This window comes from Pyrus communis, chromosome 16 (genome assembly GCF_963583255.1).
Source record: "Pyrus communis chromosome 16, drPyrComm1.1, whole genome shotgun sequence".
Lineage (NCBI taxonomy): Eukaryota > Viridiplantae > Streptophyta > Magnoliopsida > Rosales > Rosaceae > Pyrus > Pyrus communis.
This window is the reverse complement of record NC_084818.1, coordinates 6753064-6773066: the sequence shown is the minus strand read 5'-3', so window position 1 is coordinate 6773066 and position 20003 is coordinate 6753064. Positions and strand designations below refer to the sequence as shown.

The 20003-nt window shown below is 38.2% G+C and overlaps 3 protein-coding genes and 1 pseudogene across 3 annotated transcripts; 3 read left to right on the top strand and 1 right to left on the bottom strand.

Annotated features, from left to right (window-relative positions):
* The first annotated feature begins 708 nt into the window (after positions 1-708).
* Positions 709-2641, top strand: LOC137719712 (receptor-like protein kinase THESEUS 1; annotated as a pseudogene).
* A 4986-nt stretch (positions 2642-7627) lies between these two features.
* On the top strand, positions 7628-9117 carry LOC137721433 (aquaporin TIP1-2). The gene is made up of 3 exons (XM_068460528.1): positions 7628-7811; positions 8085-8335; positions 8553-9117. Exons 1-3 carry the CDS (start codon positions 7679-7681, stop codon positions 8925-8927), a joined length of 759 nt encoding a protein of 252 aa, XP_068316629.1. The 5' UTR covers positions 7628-7678; the 3' UTR covers positions 8928-9117.
* A 174-nt stretch (positions 9118-9291) lies between these two features.
* LOC137719417 (F-box protein At2g39490-like) lies at positions 9292-11123 on the bottom strand. Its single transcript, XM_068458458.1, has 3 exons — positions 10271-11123; positions 9894-10056; positions 9292-9714 (listed from the first exon to the last, which is right to left on the bottom strand). The coding sequence occupies exons 1-2, from the start codon at positions 11090-11092 to the stop codon at positions 9895-9897; spliced, it is 984 nt and encodes a 327-aa protein (XP_068314559.1). The 5' UTR covers positions 11093-11123; the 3' UTR covers positions 9292-9714; position 9894.
* A 4269-nt stretch (positions 11124-15392) lies between these two features.
* Positions 15393-18593, top strand: LOC137720783 (phragmoplastin interacting protein 1-like). The gene is made up of 4 exons (XM_068459894.1): positions 15393-16024; positions 16239-16410; positions 17034-17080; positions 17179-18593. Exons 1-4 carry the CDS (start codon positions 15477-15479, stop codon positions 18380-18382), a joined length of 1971 nt encoding a protein of 656 aa, XP_068315995.1. The 5' UTR covers positions 15393-15476; the 3' UTR covers positions 18383-18593.
* The last annotated feature ends 1410 nt before the right edge of the window (positions 18594-20003 follow it).

The window sequence follows — 20003 nt, the reverse complement described above, 5'->3', positions numbered from 1 at the left end:
CAAAGCATGGAGTTTGGCCTCTTGATTGGGGATGAGTGGGCCAGAGAGCTATTACACGTGAGAGGCACGTGAATGAAAAAGGAATAAGAGATTTTCTGAAATTTAATTTAGCCAGCACTACACTCAATTCCAAAACTCACAGTATATCGGAAAGCAAATATGACAGCTGATGACATGCTTAATCTTAGTTATTTTGATCATTCATATTATATAATATCAAGAATAATGAATTAATATATGTATTTTTAATGTTTTAATCGCAACTTTTGATATTAAATACGTAATGCTTGACTGTTGAAAGAAGAGTAGCAAGTACTGCTGAAAAACAAATTGAAAATAGACACGCGTCCATTTGTTTGGAGTGAAGTTGGTTCACGTTTCTAATTCTTTAATTATTGGCCACATGTTCATTTATGATTGAAGACTTATTCATTTCAGCAGGACTTACTACTCTTCTTTCAATAGTCAAACATTATTCTTAAATGTAACAAAGACGAAACTAACTATACTTGTTTGTATTTTGTACTCAATAACGGAAGTTCCGAAAAATTGCTGGTGCCGAGATTGTCACCTTGGAATAATTCAGCTGCATTCATCAATGGAATAGAGGTTGTTTCTGTGCCTAGTGGGGAATTTCCCAGCACCAAAGTAACTGTTCCTCTCGGGGAACATCCAAACGTAGCTTTTGGGACAGCGTATCGTGTAAACATGGGAGGACGTGGGAGCCAGATCATGCTTTTCTTCTCAACGCTGCAGCGGCATGAAGCATCAGTGCTGATCCCGGATCCATCAAGTACCCTGATGGGGAGTTTCGGTCGACAGTGCACTGTGCACCCATTTGGGTTTATGCCACAGCTCAAGGAATGGCAGATGCAAAGGTCAGCAATCAGAAGTTCAACGTATCATGGGCATTCGAAGTCGAAAAGGACATCAGTTATCTGATCAGATTGCACTTTTGCGACATTGTGACGTTTGATCTTCAATGTGTATATCAACCAACAATCTGCTTTAGACTCATTTGATATCTCAAGCAGGACAAAGAAATTATCAGCAGCTTATTCGTAGATTTCGTGACGAATGTAACCGTGGACGAATTTCGGATTTTGGTTCAAGTTGGTCCTCCTATGCTGAGGGATCTCCCTTCCAATGCAATTTTGAATGGATTGGAGATTATGAAAATCAGCAATCACAGGGACAGCCTTGATGGGACCTTCCAGCGAATAACAATGCAGATTTGAAATCCCCGGGCAGGCAGAAAAAGTGGATGCTGCTGTCAATTTGTGCTTCTTCAGCAGGATTTGTAGTTTTGGTACTCATCTCAGTTGCTTTCTTTTTGTACAGGCGGCGAATCCATCAGAGGAAGCTAAGGCCTCACTGCTCGGCCTGGCTGTCCTTTCCTAGCCAGTGGGGAATTTCAATTCAAAAGTTTCCGTTGGCAGTTATGATTATTCCACAGCACACTCTTGTTTGCGCCGCATTTTAGCTTTTGCGGAGATTCGTGAAGCAACCAAGAATTTTGACAAGAGCTTGGTCTTGGGAGTAGGGGGATTTGGCATGGTTTACAAGGCAGTGCTAGAAAATGGAAATGTGTTTGCAGTGAAGTGCGGAAACCCGCGTTCCCAACAAGGCCCTACCGAATTCAGGACAGAAATCGACATGCTGTCAAAGCTCAGGCACAGACATTTGGCTTCTCTCATAGGCTACTGTGAAGAACTGAACGAAATGATCCTTGTTTATGAGTACATGGTCAAAGGTCCTCTGCAAAAGCACTTGTATGGTTCGAATCTTCTTCTGCTTACTTGGAAACAAAGGCTTGAAATCTGCATTGGAGCTGCAAAAGGGCAGGCATTACCTTCACGATGGAGTAGCAGATAGCATAATTCATCATGACGTGAAAACAACAAACATGCTTCTTGATGAATGCCTCACCGCGAAAGTGGCTGATTTTGGATTGTCAAATTTAGGTCCTGCTTTGTATCTATCACATGTGAGCACTGCAGTGAAGGGGAGCTTTGGATATCTTGATCTGGATTACTATCGCCGGCAGCAACTAACGGTGAAGTTAGATGTGTACTCTCTCGGAGTAGTTTTACTAGAGGTCTTATGTGCTAGGCCACCTATAAACCCTGCCCTCCCTCGAGAGCAAGTTAACATAGCAGAATGGGCAATGAGTTGGCAAAAGAAACGAAGATTAGAGAAAATTATAGACCCCCGTCTTCAAGGATATGTGAATCTTGAATCCTTGTGAAAATTCAGAGAACAGCTGAGAAGTGTTTGGCTGAATATGGAGATGAAAGGCCAACAATGGTGATGTTTGTGGAATCTGGAGTACTCTCTTCAACTGCAAGAGGCTTCTACACAGAGCTTTTTGTCCAAAAACAGTACGAATTACATTCCGGATATGCCAGAATGGCTTCCGGAAATTCGAAATGGCAATGGTAGTGGTGGTGAGGGCATTAGTGATGAAGAATCTGATGCAACTTCAAGTGCAGTCTTTTCAGAGTTATTGGATCCAAGAGGGAGAGAGGAGCTGATTCATCACACATACTTTAACTTACTACACCAATATATTGTTTCTTCTTTATTCTTAATTTCACAACTTGTATTGTGGTTCCAAGATCAAAGTGCAAACGAAATTTGAAGATCAAACGGTCCTTTTTCTTGGGAAATTTCACACTTCCAATTCAAACTTCATGCAGGCGATCATACTGATGAGTTCAATTCGTGCATGTAATATTTAACGTTGTCACTTGACATACTTGTTCACTTACTCTTTTTGTATTTTTTTTGAGAGAAACGATAGTAGTAGATTTATTTTAAGGCCCAAAGAAATCCAAGAAGAACAGTACAAGTGGATTACATAACATCCTCCGTAAGGAGGTCAATAGTGAAACTAGGAGCATGGACAAGCCATTCGAAATGACTGCCAATATTTAGACTGAACCTAGCTATCCTATGAGCAACAGTGTTGGCTTGACAGCGAGCAGAAAGATCTTCAGTGATTGCGGCAAGCAAACTCTTTGAATCTTCAATAATATGCCCGAATGGAGATACGTTGGTTGACGAATCATTAAGAGCAGCCACAATCTGAAGGGAGTCATCTTCCATAATAAAATTCCGAAAGCCCCTTGACGCCGCCCAAACCACGCACTCACGAGCTCCCAAAGCTTCCGCCATCAGTGGAGAAGAGACGTCCTGCCAATTCCAGCAGCGAGCCTCAACAAATTTCCGAATTCATCCCTAGCCATGATGCCAGCACCTCCCACTAGAGAGTCCCGGTTCCAGGCTCCAATTTAATTTGAGACAACCAGACGGTGGTAAAGACCATTTGCAAGGACCAGGATCCATAGAGTGGGATTGACTTGGACAAGCTTGCACGCGCAAGTATTCCTACCACCAAGCAATCGAGCGAGCAACCATAAGATCCTTGGAATCACAAGTGTCCTTCCATAGCATGTGATCACATACTTTATATTACTTATTCATTTACTTATTATGTGAAGATATAACCCATGTGATCACGTATTTTATAATACGTGAGCTTTCAGTGTTATTATCTTTCATCTCAAATGACAAAACATGTTAGAAAATCAATGCTGGTGAGATCCTTAGAAGATGTGGTGATCGAGCAGAAATACCAGTTCATCTTGGTATAAAGAGGTCGCAACTTTAAAAATTTTTAGAGACACTGTATACACTAGAAAATCCTAACAAATTTAGGAAAAAAAATAAAAAATAAAAAAAGAAATAAAGAAAATTCAACAAGTACTTTATGGAAATGCAAAGTCCTTAAGCTCCTTTAAAAGTGACACACCCCGACCAGAGTCGAGATGTGCTGACCGTCACGTAAGGGTGACGTAACCAAGTGTGCAACAGAAGTGATAATAATAAGAAAATGCGAATAAATAAAAACCAAAACTAAACTTATTTAACTAGAGATAATATGTAAGTGTGTGAAAGTGATCAAGTATAAGATACACGCATATTAGAGCATAGGTAAAACGAAAGTGCAGTCGAACTAACTAAGTACTAATTATACAAACAGGGAGAAGATCCCTACTTTTATTTATGGAAACGTCAGAACCGCCGTGTAGTCCTCGTGAGCCACCAAAGATGAACAACTACCTAGAACCTGGAAGGGCGCAAAACAAAATGGTGAGTGGGCAAAAACAAAGCGTTTGAAAACGTATTTATCTTTATGAACATAATAACCTCTCTCCGCAAAACCCGTATAGTTCCAAAAAATACTAATAAGTAGGTATGAAAACCAATGCACAAGAGCAACGAAAACTGAAGTATGCCATGTCATGATATCTCAGTAATAATAAATGTAAGCCAGGTGTGAAACCAATATAAAATAGTATGCCAGTCGGAGTCACCTAACGTGACTTGTATGACTAGACTTGTGGCTCATCAATCAAGGCTAGCACACGAGTCAGAGTCACCTAATATGACTTGTACGACAGGCTGGGTATAAATATGTAAGCTCAAGTGCTAGGATCACGTGAAGGTTGTGCGATAATTCGCGGGTCATCTATGAGTCGGAACCACCTATTGTGGTCTCTACGACAGGCTGGCACCAGACTTGGATCCAAGGTGAGCGTGCGGTGCACAAGATGAACAATCACGTGAAGGCTGGCCTTAGCCCCGGGCGGGAACACTAATACCGAGGTGCAGCCATGATGAGCTCTAAATAAATGTGTGCATACCAATGCAATACAACCCATTCAATCACATAATACTCAGAGTCTTCGCAGCATCACACAATACAATTCACAAGTGTAACAATGCCATATTTAAAATGTAACTTATTTACGACATGGCAAGTAAAGCATAATTTCATATAAAAACATTTCTGGAAACTATATATATATATATATATATATAATAAATGCCCACTCACTGATAAGTAGCAAGATCATAGCCCTCTAGCTTCGCTTGTCCACGCTCGTCCTCGGGGTACGTCTCACCTATATGCGATGCAACTATTTTTACGTTAATGAATTAGCACATAAACAAAGCCTAGGATTAATTCCTCATACGTTGCTCAAATGGGGTGTTTGAATATACCAACGTGATCTACTCGACAACAGGAACACCCCCATATTTTTAGAAATTTTTTTGGATGTTGGACGCGCCCTTATGCGCAGGCACGTGCTTGGCACACGGGACGGAAACCCTAACGGTGTTAGGAATATTCCATTAAATTCTAATGGTGTTACTTGATGCCATTAAAATATTCCATCAACTTTGACAGAATATTCTTCTTCTTCTCCGATGGACCTCGTGGGTCTCCGCCGTCCATGGCCGTCTGGTTTGCCGGTTTCTAGAAAATTTTCAAAACTTAATATCTACTTCATTTCTCAACCAAAATCCATGAAATTTATATGGATTTGAAGATCTTGAAGAGTAGAACACATTCGTACCTATTAGGAGTTCAAAATCCTACGAAAAGCAGTCGGAAAATTTCTTGGAAAATCCGGCCAATTCTAAAACTTTCCAAACTCGCCTATATCGACGTCCGCTTCACTCCACAACCACTCCGAAGTGTTAGGGAAGTTGCGTGGATACCTTTCCAAGCCTTAAAACCTCGAAACCACACCGGGATCGCGTCAGAGCAACTTGGCTCCTCGTCGGAGCTCATGAGTTGACGGTCAAAACTCACCAAAACTGAAACCTAAGGGTATGGCTAGGTTCGTGAGTTTGTGAGGAGTGTGATGGTAGTCTTCATAGGTTCAATCCGTGCTGTTTTGGTGTGGTTTGTGCGTGTGGGGTGTCTTGGGTGTAGAAGGAAGAAGTAAGGAGAAGAGTCAAGAAGGAGAGAGAGTGTACGTGTATGTGTGTGTGTGTGTGTGTGTGTGTGATTGGCCAGAATCAGAAAATAACATTTTCTGATTGGGCTGCCGTGAGAGAGATAGAGTTCCAATTGGCCCAAAGAAAGATAAAAGTATAAAATCTGATTGGTTTAGATGTAATAGGAGCTAATATAATTGGTTCGTGATTTACCCGTTTACGTATTCAATTAATCGTAACTTTTTCGTTACGAATCTGATTCGGCCCTAACTCGAGTCTACCCGCTCGTGACGTCGAGTACGATTTAATTATAACGGCGAGGAAATAATTTAAAACTACATATGTACATCCACGTCACTTAGCCAACGAGAGTAATATCGTCACTATACACACTAGGGGAGAAAAAAAATATATATATAAAATAATTTGGAACGGGTCGTCACCAAAATTGCTTTTAAAATAATTAAAAATACTTTTAAAAAAATATTTTTAAGTTTTAAAGACACTTTTAATTATTTTAAAAGCATTTCAAGTTAGAGAGAGGGAGTGGGATAACTTTTTCAATAGGGACAATCACTTGAATCATACAAATAATGCATAATGATTGATCCCACTTAGCATCCAAGAATTGGTCGGTCCTAATATAACCAGAAAAATTGAGGTAGTCATTTGTCGGCATACAAACAATTATTTTGGAACGTTGTAGTTCATACATATGAATTCAATTTCTTTACATTAATTTATTCGTTTTCGAGATGAACTCGAAAGATAATATAAAATCTTCTGGAGTGCATGCATTTAGATTATTTTAATTTATCTTTTTTTGTATTCAGATTAATTTATTCGTGTTCGATGTGACCTCGAAGGATTTAAAAATCTACAACTTTGTCGAACATTTCAGTCCCTATACAATAGTCTTCATTTTTCTCCCAATTTGATGCTTAGCATACAATTGTAAATTCAATGGTATACGTGATATATAGGATTGTTAAAGTTCACTTAGTGCTTTTACACTTTTAAAAGTATTTTCAGTCATTTAAAAAGTTTCTAAACGAATATTGAGCATAACAACATCAATTGCAACTTATTTAGTTCATTACGGAAAGAGAACTCAATTATATTGTTACAAACGATATTCTATTTTAAACTAATTAATTTAAATTACAAAAATAAAAATTTAAATTCGAGTACAAATAAGAGCAATCATTCGCTTAAGTTGTTGATACTCTGCAAAAATAGATAATCATCAAAGAGGACGGGCCCTACAAAATTTGCGTGTATAAAACACGCTATTTGGAAATTGAAGCACGTGTTTATGCATACGACATAAACCAGTTTAGAGAAATGGCCGTTGTAGGACCGTCGCAGCCGACACAATTCTAGCTCCATGCACGCACCCCTACACTACGAAAACGACCGGCGTTTTGAATATTCAAACGTCGGTTCGTCCCCACTCCAAAAACTCGCCGGCCATTCAGCTCTCGCGTCACCAATACACTACACAATCATTAAGCGGGGCCCGCCACGTCCCATGGACGGCGATCCGAAATCTTCTCGTTCCTCTTTTTGCCGATTCAGCCGTTGATCAAATTTCATCTCCACCACAAACGTGCCGCCGTACCAGGACGAATGACACATCGCACTCGTGATCTGTAAAGCCACCGACATCTGGCATCGAGAAAAAAGCCTGTTCCATGATCGTAGCGCACTGGTCCTACGTATTTACAAACCTCATTACCGCTAACCGGATATACCGGTTCCACTGCCTTTATTTTAGGTATTTATAGGGAAATCCCATGCAAGTAATTAAGCAGAACACTGAGGATTTCGAAGCTTTTGAGCAATTTAGAAAGAAAAGAGAAAAGAAAGCAAGAAATTTACGAAAATGCCAATCAACAGAATTGCAGTTGGAACGCCGGGAGAGGCAAGCCACCCTGATGCAATTAGGGCTGCGTTGGCTGAGTTTTTTTCCATGCTTATTTTTGTCTTTGCTGGGGAAGGCTCTGGCATGGCTTTCAGTAAGACTCCAATCCAACAAGTTCTGTATTTTCAATGAAATTGCTCGTTTAATTGTTCCAGGCTCGGCCACGTTTGATATACATTGCTGGTTCATTTCTTAATAACGCATGATTTTGAAGATTCAATCGTCATCTAAATTTACTAGCGTCTCTTCTTCTTTTTTGCATGTAATACGTGATAGAGAGTCGTCAGCTTGATATACATTGTTCATTTACGATTCCACGTGTGGTTGTCTAATTCAGTGACCTAAAGAGTTTAATCCATTTTGGCAGACAAGCTTACTGACAATGCGTCAACCACACCTTCGGGGCTCGTAGCTGCATCATTAGCCCATGCATTTGCACTTTTTGTGGCGGTCTCAGTGGGTGCAAATATTTCTGGTGGTCATGTAAACCCTGCTGTCACATTTGGTGCATTCATTGGTGGAAACATAACACTCTTGAGGGGCATTTTGTATTGGATTGCACAGTTGTTGGGATCAGTTGTCGCTTGCTTGCTGCTCAAGTTTGCCACCGGGGGATGGGTAAGTGTTAAAGAGCTTGTTGGCTTATACTTAATTGTTGATCTTACTGGATGTGCTAACAACACTCGTCCACGCACGCATAGATAACTCTTAGTTGGTTGTGTAATCTGAGATTTACGTACATTAATGATTGCTAGTGAGCTACTGTCGCATTCCTTTTGATTATACACATACCCAACTTGATGTTTTTGTTAACGAATTACCCGGCTACCTGCAGGAAACGGCAGGATTCTCACTATCGTCTGGCGTATCGGTATGGAATGCTCTAGTGTTTGAGATTGTGATGACCTTCGGCTTGGTCTACACAGTGTATGCCACAGCAGTGGATCCAAAGAAGGGGAACGTAGGGATTGTAGCACCAATTGCAATTGGTTTAATTGTTGGTGCAAACATCTTGGCTGGTGGTGCGTTTGATGGTGCATCTATGAACCCAGCTGTGTCATTTGGGCCTGCTGTGGTCAGTTGGTCATGGACCCACCACTGGGTGTATTGGGCCGGCCCACTAATTGGTGCTGCCATTGCGGCTCTTGTCTATGACAACATCTTCATTAGTAATAGGACCCATGAACCCCTTCCCAACAATGACTTTTAGAAGTTAGTCCATCCCTGATTAAGATTTGATGGGATGCAATTGTTCACCTGAAGGTCTCATGGGGCATAAATCGAATTTCATGTCTTTTTTGTGGGGGTGTTTAAATTGAATTTCATGTACTTTTTGTTGTAGGGATTGTTATTTTTAATTCTACGTTGTAAGAGGGAGTAGAGCTTGTTGGTTTATGATATCAGATCATTTTAGTGGAATTGCCTTGTTTGCTTCGTGATCTTCTTGTTCATGTTCATTTGCTAAACTTTCATATGCAGAGGGCTTCAAATTTCAAATATTTGTATGAACACACTTCTTTTTTTGCTAGACAATACCATTAATTATCCTACTAGACAAAGAAAGGAATTCAAACTTAACGCAAAAAGATGCACACATTGTCTTAGTCGACGGATTTGTATTGACAAACTGATCTAACCCAGATCTGTTATATGCACACGCTTTCAAATCGTTTGAGCAAGGCAATTTCATCATGTATACATAGAGTCGATCGATCACATAACCTTTTACTAGGGAGCAAAAAAATTCAAACTTGAGAATTTGGTGTGTACGTAGACCCATGTTAGCATGTTGTATACTCATTTCTCACTCTTGATGCTGCTAATGATTATGGTAATTGGCTGCAACTCTATAATTTATGCTCTGCCGAAGTGATTTCATCCTCTTGATTAGTAAATCCCGCCAACTTAATCACTTTCAGATTAGCCAGTTTTGTTTGGCCTCCGACTTTCTTCTAGGATCGAGCTGTCCTTGACATGCAGTCGCCTTTAGGATCATCCTGCATTACATAGTCAAACACGGTATAAAACAAGGAAACAAAATCTATATATTTCAGTTGGATTTTATCTTCAAAGGAAACAAACAAAAAGGCATTGATAATTAATACATATTTTTTTTATTTGACCACATACAAAAATATTAAAGAGGGCAAAAGAAAGAGTTTTGAGTGAAAGAAACCTCAAGTTAGAGAGAGTTGCTCCAAAGCTGGACATAATTTAATAAAGGACATCAGAGCATCGCTGTTGCATCTTTCTTCCCGATTATCAATCCACCGTAGCTCTTTCAGCTTGTAGAATATGAAGTTTGCTTGTAGTGACAAAAGGGATGGCCAGATCAATGTCTGCAAAAACATTTTCAAACTTTAAACATAGACGTGCATCAATATTGATAAAAAGAACATTTCGGTACTTTTGTTTATAATAATGTTACAAACACATTATCGATTACATATGATGCAGTCTGCTCGGACTAATAATTTATAATTATTGTGTGTTTGTACTAGCTTGAACGTTTGAATCTAAGACTAAAGAAATGCAAATACTACTAAAACACACCTGAAAAGTCCATTTGCTTAGTGTGAGAACTTGAGCATTTTTAATGGTTAACAACATAGGATCAAAGTCGGTACTTTTGAATCCGCTGTAGATGGGGCCTTGCCTGAAATCGAGCATGGCGTCTGCTAAGTTAAAATGATGTTCCGTCCAAATCTGAGGGAGAAAACCACGGTATCGAAAAGATCGAAGTTTTGAAGTTTTGAGGTGGAGAGACTTGAGATTCTGGCAGTCAAAGATGGTCAGGCTGAGTAGCCTTGGACTGGACTCGATATGCAAAGATTGTAACCCTTCACATTCAATGATCTTCAAGTTTTCGAGAAATTCGAAACTAGGAATCATAGAAGAAATTGCTTCATTGCCAAAAGAGCTGACTGATTTTAGGTAAAGAATTTTGACAAAGAAATTAGAGGGAGAAGGCTGGTGGGAAATTAGGGTTTGGACCCTTTGGTGATTCAGCTTCAAGTTCCAACCAAAATGCCTTGGAATTTCCTGATTCTCTGTGGAAAACTCCAGGTGGAGTTTATTGTTGGCTGCAACTGTAGCCAATAGGAGATCACTGCGTTTCCCAAAGTGCAGTTGCAGCTTCCTGGGATGCCCTAAGGGATCATGTTGGTCAATGTGAGATAGAAACTCAGAAACTGCATCAGCAGCAGCAGCATTTGTAGTGACCCGCTGAACTAAAGTTGTATTCCAAAGGCCTCTCCACATACTTGAAATTAAACTGGTTTCTAATGCAGATTCTGAAGGGAGAAAAGAAATAATTTTGCAAATGATTTCATTTGGTAATTTTCCAAACAAATCATCTGCTATTGCCTTCACCATATCTCCAGCTGTTGAACCAAGTTTACAACAATACTAGATATGATGTACTAAAACAAAGTACAAAAAATATGACAAAAAGATCGCCTTATATATTGATGCCTTGAAGTATAGGTTCTTTTCTGGAGGCTTCACCATATTATGTCCAATTGGTCGATGGGAAATTAATGTGCCTTCAAATTAGACCAGTTCAATGGTTTTGACTAGACTTATTTATCCGATAAAATCATACTAAGATTTGATTCATTGGGAAGGAAGAATTTAAAAATATATAAATCTGATTTTATTTATATTGGTTTAGAAATTTCCCGTTTTGAATTTTCTCGTTTGATATTTATATTGGGATTCTCATCTTCATGTGCTTTCTCGTTTTGAATTTTCTCGTTTGGCTTTCAATTTTGGTGAATGGTATTAGTACGCCACATGGGTTTTTCTCTTGCTCACAGGATGTACGTTAGGGAGACCGTCTTTCTCTCCACTTCTTTTCTGTCTTGCAGAGGAAGCTCCCATCATAGGTTTAAATTTGCTTTATTCTACTAGACAGATTACTTCTATCTCAGTTTGTGGGATTGTTGCCCTCCCACTCATGTATTATACACTGATGACCTATTTATTTTCTGTCGTGACAAATTATCGATCTCTTCCTTCTCTGCTGGATTTTCTTGACAAGTATGATCATGCTTATGTTCTTTTTATTTTGGGTCCACCTCTTTCCATCGTATGACTTTTGTCTCGAGACATCTTCAGTTTCGTTTGAGTGTTACTCCCGTCACGTGTCTTAGCTTCCGTATCTCAAATTGATGTGAAATTTGATGAACTAAAAATCCAGATTTTGAATTTCACACCCAATTGGAGTATAAGATTTGCAGATTCTTTAGTGATATAGACAATATTGCCGGCGCAACTGACAGTTTGATTGAGGTTTTGAAGGAGTTCATCTATTTGTTTGAGGGTTTAGTAATACCCAATTGAGCAAAGAAACCTACGCCCGCAAGCATGCCATCAAAATAAGATAGCTATGTGTACACGTAACCGTTTGCATGCTCAGTATTAATTAACTATTTTTTTAGGTCAAATTGTATATATAGTTCCATTTGCAAGTGTCCCTCTACCAGTGATGAAGAGGAGTGTCGTTCTTGAACTGGATTCGAACCCCATCCTCCCTAATCTAACATCTAATTTAGCATATATAGTTCCATTTGTTCTATCCATGATCTCTCACTTAAGAGAGGTTTTTTAGGTAGTTTGTTTAAGATTTGAATTGAGGACAGTTTTTTTTTTGTAATTAATTTGTTTAAGATCTCAATTGACATGTCCCAAACTGACACTAGTGGACATTTCGGGTCGGGGTATGTCAACATGCCCAAAGAAATGTTAAATTAATTAGTTAGTGATCCCCCTACATTGAAATATGTTTCTTTTTGGAATTTCGGCAGTACAAAGGAGACTTTACTACTATTGAGAAACTAAAATTCGGAGAAGACATAAAACATGACCCGGTCACAACCGGAAAATACATAAGCATCCTCAATAATATTCCGGAAGCCCTGAATCAAAACTTGAAGCAAACTATATGACTTCGATTGCCAAAATTGAAATTACAACTGCTTGAAAGAGAGAGATTCGAAAAACGTCTAGAGAGCCTTAGTTTGAATGCGAATAATAAGAGTAAGACATTAACGACTATTCTTTACAATAATGTTTGACAGTTGAATAACCAAAAAAAGAGTTATATATATATAAACCCCCACGAAATCTATGACCAAAATTTGTACTAAATTGGGTGAATAAAAAATGAAGATGGCTTAGGCTGCAGCCTTGCTTGAAAATGCTGCATTGGCTGCCGTGTGACGTTGATCTTAATAAACAATAGCCAAAACCGCAAGAACATAGTACTGAAGTCATAAAAACATTTTAGATTTGTCAAAGATGCAAATAAGAATTGTGATAATAATTGTACAATATTCTGGATCGTTTAATCGTAATCAAGGGAATTGGTTTGAAAATGAATATAATTGAGGAGAAGTCAGAATTGGATTCCTATTGAAGCTATTTACCTAAATGTTCAGGAATCAAAATAAGAATGAAACTAAGTTCATATAAATTGTTTACTAATAACTAAATCGGAATAGAAATAAGTCATTTACTACTATAGTCTAGTAATATTCCTTTTTGACGAGAATAGAACCTAAGACATCTTACTTACAAGTAAAGAGGAATATCATTAGACCGTAGAACTAAGTAGTGAGAGAGAAGAGTTTGAACCCAAGATACAATTCCTCTTTGGCGAGAATAGAACCTAAGACATCTCACTTACAAGTAAAGAGGAATATCACTAGACCGTAATACTAAGTGGTGAGAAGGAAGAGTTTGAACCCAAGATGCAGTGAATGAAAAAGGAATACTCTAACCACCAGAATGATACACCACTTACTAGAAATATAAAAAAAATTTAAATAAGAAATACATTAGAAACGGTCTTTCAACTTTTACATTAAATTAATATTTTTCATTAATCATCCTACAAACTTTTTATCGCAAATCGCTCTTCACCTCTTCACATTCAAGAGTGGTGAGGGTTCATTAGTACTACGATATAGTGATATTTTTCTTCATTTATATATGAGAGGTCTTATATTCGATTCTCGTCAAAGACAAATTTAAACCACATTATTGCTAGCCTATTATGAGATTAAGTTCAGCCAAGACTTTTCCTTTAACGTAAATAATATCATTTGTTTAAAAAAAAAAAAATGTGACGAGGGTTCACATGACATGATCTCTATAAGAATAGCGGCTGATTCATGAAGAATCTCATCTTACTTGATGAGTTTCTTTCTCCCTGTAGTTTCTATTTTATCTCAAATTTCATAATCTTGTTGGATCAACTTTGCCCACCATGTATCACTGAAAATATTGCAGTTTTGACAACGTAGTGGTGGAGTCAGTTAACGAGGCTGACAGATATTTCTCTGATGCTAGATGATGAGTGTTGTAGATAAATGTCATTTTATATGGTTGTGAGTTTTTAGAAGTTTTGTTTTGTTTTTATTTTTTTTATTTTTTATGTTTTTGATGCTTGGCGATAGTGAAAAAGACATAGATTAAAGAGAAATGAGAAGTGAATATAAGGTTTACCATCTCTTAGTGCAAGGAGAGACCTGAAAATTCTGAAATAGCTGTTTTTAGTATCATCCTACAATAACGGAGAACTAGAAAACAAAAGTTGAACAATCCCATAAGAAAAAGGTACTAAAATAATAGAGAAAATAACTTTGAATCTTCTTTAATCAAAACGTTCAGATATGCCCCATCTCCCAAGAAGTGGAATTTATAAGCACTTGTAAGTTACATTAAAAATTTGAAAGACAACGAAATTAAAGTTACAGGAAAGTGAAAATTCCATTAATAAAGTAATATGATCAGCGAAGAATGCCATGACTTTTATTAATTGTTGCTAATTGCTTTTAGCCATTCATTTAAAAAAAAATTAATAAAAAGGGTTTGAAAACTTTGAGTTTAACAATAAGGATAAAATAAAGGGTAAAATGAATAGTACCAGAATTTACTTTTTAGTATAAAATTTGATTTTTCGTTAAAGTGAATAATATCGAAAACTTTTCGTTAAAATTCCTTTCATTTTATCCCAACGCTTCATAAATGCACCGCCTTACAAATCTGCTTCAGCTTTCCAAGTCATAAATTGCAAAATCTAAACATTAGTTTTCTATGTGTTTCTTGTTTGCTTTCAGTATGGATCTATCAATCAATTTGTATCGACGACTTAAGTAATGTAGTTTTGACAGATGATTGGGACATTTTTCAAAGCGTTAATTTGTGCATGATTCTCCCCCGATCATTACAACTATGTATTCGGTTGGTTACAAAGGTGAATGAGGATTGGTCAAGATAAGTTTTTATCCATATTCAGTATCATATTTATTCTTCATATCAATGTCTCTAGCGATTATGTTGAAATATAGCATGTTTTTCACATTGAATTCCTTTAACATTAAAAACTCTTTTTTTTAGCATTAAAAACTCTTTTAAAATCAAATATTTTATCGTTTCTTTTTAAATATTGCGGGACTATTTTTAGTTTAGGCCGCCAAAGAGCTTCTTGAAACTTTTATTTTATAAAAATAAAAAACAAAAAAAAATTTCCTAAGCCCAAACGCAATGTGAGCCTCATATCGTCCGGCCCAAAATCTGAAGCCGAAGCCCAAATCTCCAATACGACGTCGTGTATCGACTACGTTTATCTCCGTTTTCACTACAAACCGAAACCTCAGGCCAACGCGTCTCGGCTTTTGGCGGCTTGGCCCCTCTTCCCCACTCTTCCTCTTCAGAGTTCAGTTCAAGCTATTGCTTCGGAAGAGTTGCAGAGATGGTTTTGTCTAACAGGAAGCTGAAGCAAAAGCTCAGGGAAAAGCTAGCTCAGTCGATAGTAGAATCGGTAGGTAAGCCTAAAACCGACCCGACAAATGATGGGTCGGAAAACCCAGACCCGAAATCGACCCCCCGGTCGCTGAAAGTGCTTTTGGACTCCGCAACCCAGAAACCCAGATTGTCCAAGCGGGAAAAACGGAGAAAGATCCTGTCTTTGCGAGGTCCAGAGGTGGTGAGTGTGAATGGCAGTGGTGGTAATTTGAGGGGAAACAAGGGGGAGGAAAGGAAGAGCGATATGGGTTCAGATGAGGAGGAGGAGGATGAGAAGAAGAAGAAGAAGAAGAAGAGGAAGAGAGATGAGGGGGAACAAGATGGAGACTTGAGTGCAGAGGAAAATGGTGTTGGGAAGAAGGAGAGTAAGAAGCCAAAGAAGAAGAATAAAAAGAAGAAGAGGAAGACGGAGGCGAAAACCGAGGAAGAGAATAAGGGCGGTGAGCTTGAGAATGGAAAGCAAATTGTCCAGGAGACAGATGTGAGCATTGACAGGTGATTTTTGACTACACCCTTTTCCTCAATTTGTATATTTGCATAGTGATTTTGGTAGTGTTTAATTCAGGGTTTTAATTAAGTTTTTGAGTGGGAGGCTGACTAATTGTGTATTTTGGGAGGAAATGTGGATTGAAGGTGTCTGCTTTCTGTGTGAAAGTTGGTTCTGTAGTTTTTGCCTCATTCTGTGCGTGTTTCGTTTCGTTTCGTTTAGGCAAGCAAGTGGGGATGTTCTGACAAAAGTTTATGTGGGAGGCATTCCTTATTACTCGACCGAGGATGATATTCGAAGTTACCTTGAAAGTTGCGGTACAATAACTGAAGTTGATTGTCTGAGGTTTCCTGACAGTGGGAAGTTTAGAGGAATTGCTATTATTAGCTTTAAGGTAAGAAATTGTGAATTAAATTCGGCGTTCAAAACTTTATATTTCAGTCCTTGCTAATGTAACTTGGAATTGAAAGTCTCTTCAGAACCTAAAGAATTAGAGATTGCCCACCAGGAAAGTCTAGTTAGTAGTTTGTATTGGCAAATGTTAAGATATCGCCTGTCGATATTTTTTAAACTCCTTCTTAAATGAATGTTCACTTCCCAGTTCTCCTGGTTCCTTGAGTTTGAGCTTGAGATATACAGGCATTCAGATTGCCGGATATGATTTTTACAAGTACGTCTTGCTTACACTTCTGCTTCTGCTAGTTGAGTTGAATTTATCACCCTCAAGAAGCTATATGTATACCTTGAAAGAGTTCATGAGTTAATCACAACAGGCTTATTGCTCAAATCCGATTGGCAACCTCTAAATCAATTTATGCGAATCTTTTATTTTTCAATGATTAGCATCATTCATCATTAAATATGAATGTATTCCTTTTAAAGACAGACTGACTTTGAAGAACTGCTAGAAATCAAAATGAGGATGTTGAGAGTCTGAATTCTTTTGAAATCTAGGTTCATGCTAAATACAAGATTGTTTATCGTCTATCTCATCTTAACATGCTAATGTTTTTACAGACAGAAGCAGCAGCCAAGCGAGCCTTGGCTCTTGATGGAGCTGAAATGTGAGTTTGGACAATGTTTTCTTTGGTTTCCCAATTTGTTGTTGTAGGATTGTTTGCCGGTTCTTACAGGATTCTAATGAAACTTCGTTTTATCTCAGGGGTGAACTATTTCTGAAAATCCAGCCTTACAAGGCAACTCGATCCAATAAACTGAATAAAGTATCTGATTTTGCCCCACAGATTGTGGAGGGATACAATAAAATCTATGTTGGAAATTTGTCATGGGATATTACTGAGGATGATCTGAGGAAGCTTTTCTCAGATTGCAAGATTTCATCTATACATTTTGGTAAGGATAAGGAAACAGGGGAATTTCGGGGTTATGCTCATGTAAATTTCTCTGATAGCCTCTCGGTGACTATGGCATTGAAGTTAGATCAGAAGGTTGTATGTGGAAGACCTGTCAAGATAAGCTGTGCAGTACCTCTGAAAAAAGCAGGGACTCCTTCAAACCCTGCAGCTACAACTTCAAGTACTCATTCAATATCTGTAGCTTCGGCTATGAGCGCTGATTCCATTCCAGTAGATAAAACTATGGGTACAGGAGCTGGTGATGGTGGGTTTAGTGACATCAGTGGTAAGATCAAGAGGAGGACGTGCTATGAGTGTGGTGATAAGGGTCATCTTTCTTCGGCTTGTCCAAAGTCTGTAACTACAACATTTAGTACCCATTCAATATCCGTACCTACAACTACAAGTAGCGATCCTACTCCAGCTGCTACAGCTTCAGGTACAGGAGCTGATAATAGTGGGTTGAGTGCCACCAGTGGGAAGATTAAGAGGAGGACGTGCTATGAGTGTGGTGAGAAGGGTCATCTTTCTTCAGCTTGTCCAAAGTCTGCAACTACAGTTTTTAATACCCATTCAACTCCCGTAGCTAAAACCACAAGTACCAAACCAACACCTGTTGCTACAGCTACAGGAGCTGATAATGGTGAGTTGAGTGACATTAGTGGTAAGATTAAAAGGAGGACCTGCTATGAGTGTGGTGAAAAGGGTCATCTTTCTTCAGCTTGTCCAAAGGCTGCTACTACACCTTCAAGTACCCATTCAATTCGAGTAGCTACAGTTACAAGTACCGGTCCAATACCAGTAGCTACAACTACAAGCACCGCTACGACACCAGTAACTACAACTACAAGCACAGATTTGCCACCAGATGTTACAGCTGCAGGTACTGGAGCTGATCCTAGCGGGTTATGTGCAAGCAGTGGTAAGATTAAGAGGAGGACGTGCTACGAGTGTGGTGAAAAGGGACATATTTCTTCAGCGTGTCCAAAGAAGCAAACCAATGCAAATTAAGCATGTAGCCTGCAGGCAGTGTCCCAAGTTTTTCCTATTAATTACAAGTAGGGAGAAACACATTACTCATTTTCGAATTGGTTGAAACGTCACAGGTTGTTGTTATTGAGTCCAATTTTGGGAAATTTTGTTTACTGCATTTAGCTTAGTTTGAGGCAGAGATTTGTAAAACTGAGATATTTCTTTTTTATTGACAAGGCAGATTCTGTTCCTTGCTTGAACTCCATGTCAAAGCAAATGGTGGTTCTTGTTAAAATTATATGCAATACGGGGTGACGAAGGGTTTATTGTTCAAGCAGTTAAAAGTGTTATGATATTAACTTGTGCACTCGGGATCTTGTGTTTGAGTCCTCTGCATCTTGAGTCTTAAAGACAAAATACTAGACAATATACTCCCATCGGATCTAGTCCGGTCCACCAAACGTGCCCTTGGTGTAATGTGGGGCACCATCTTGTGTTCGAAGGTAATTGAAAATTTGAAATGAGGTGGAGAAAGCGTCGAGTTTGGTTCAAAAGCATCATTGCAAGAGGGGACAAACGAAAAATGAACATCTTGCGAGCGATACGTCCCATTTACTTTGACAAGTACAACGACTTAGAACTAGAACTATTTCAATCTCTAGTCACTAAACGGTGGAATGATCGTAGTTAAGAACATAACAACTTTTTAATTGATGGACTTATTTATATACGTCTCTAGATTATTTTCTACTTTATTCGATCTAAATACTAAAAATCATGTGTAAGTGTAAGTAAAACAAATTATGGCTTATGAAATTATACATGGGTTTAGATTCATTTGAAATGAAACATGTGCACCGTATGTTATTTTAGACACTAAAAGCGATCGGAGTTTTGATGAAAAGGTGTTACGTACAAATTGCCTCCTATTTTTTGGATAGAAAGTTGAATTTAGTGTTTAGGTTAATGCATTTCAAAATTTGAAAAGTCAAGTTGGCACCTCTTTTAAGTAACAAATTAAAATCCGTATATAAGTTCAGGGGTTATTTCTAAAACTTTCCTCTTGATTATTCACAGATTTTAATTTGTTTTAAGTGAAACATGTGCAATGTGTGGTTTTGAGATATAAAATGAGTCACAAATACCGTTAAAAAAATGAACTACAATGTGCACGTTATTCTTGGACGAAAAATAGTCGGATCAATTCAGGTTTTAAATTAATTTAACACTGTGATGTAAAATTCACATTTCTTGTTTTAAATTAATTTAGCACGAAATTAAACAAAATAACATGATGAAAGGAAACCCTTGAAACAGAGACTCCAATTGAGGAGGGTACAACTCACTACCACTATTTGCTACGGAAATGAGCCAAATGTGCTCATTCAACAACACGAGTACTATTACGGTCAGATGTTTTGATATTATATCAGGTTTTTCCGAAAATTCTTGGGTGCTTCGAAATACCCAGCACACTAAGTGTGTCAATCGTTAGATCTTAATTTTGTATTTTCAAACAAAAATCTAATGGTTAAAACACATGAAGTACTGGGACTTCGAGTCACCCACATGACGGATTGTTTCCTTTATATGTCTTGTTTGAATCACCTTTGTACCAACGCGGCCTTGAACATACATACATATACATGTATGTAGGTGT

What these genes read in the sequence shown, in the direction of transcription:
- LOC137721433 (XM_068460528.1), top strand. Translation starts at nt 7,679, where the DNA reads ATGCCAATCAACAGAATTGCAGTTGGAACGCCGGGAGAGGCAAGCCAC. An exon ending in AGGCTCTGGCATGGCTTTCA is followed by an intron (nt 7,812 to 8,084) that starts GTAAGACTCCAA and finishes CCATTTTGGCAG; the next exon opens with ACAAGCTTACTGACAATGCG. An exon ending in AGTTTGCCACCGGGGGATGG is followed by an intron (nt 8,336 to 8,552) that starts GTAAGTGTTAAA and finishes GGCTACCTGCAG; the next exon opens with GAAACGGCAGGATTCTCACT.
- LOC137719417 (XM_068458458.1), bottom strand. Translation starts at nt 11,092, where the DNA reads ATGGTGAAGGCAATAGCAGATGATTTGTTTGGAAAATTACCAAATGAA. An exon ending in TAAGCAAATGGACTTTTCAG is followed by an intron (nt 10,057 to 10,270) that starts GTGTGTTTTAGT and finishes ATGTTTTTGCAG; the next exon opens with ACATTGATCTGGCCATCCCT.
- LOC137720783 (XM_068459894.1), top strand. Translation starts at nt 15,477, where the DNA reads ATGGTTTTGTCTAACAGGAAGCTGAAGCAAAAGCTCAGGGAAAAGCTA. An exon ending in ACAGATGTGAGCATTGACAG is followed by an intron (nt 16,025 to 16,238) that starts GTGATTTTTGAC and finishes CGTTTCGTTTAG; the next exon opens with GCAAGCAAGTGGGGATGTTC. An exon ending in TTGCTATTATTAGCTTTAAG is followed by an intron (nt 16,411 to 17,033) that starts GTAAGAAATTGT and finishes ATGTTTTTACAG; the next exon opens with ACAGAAGCAGCAGCCAAGCG.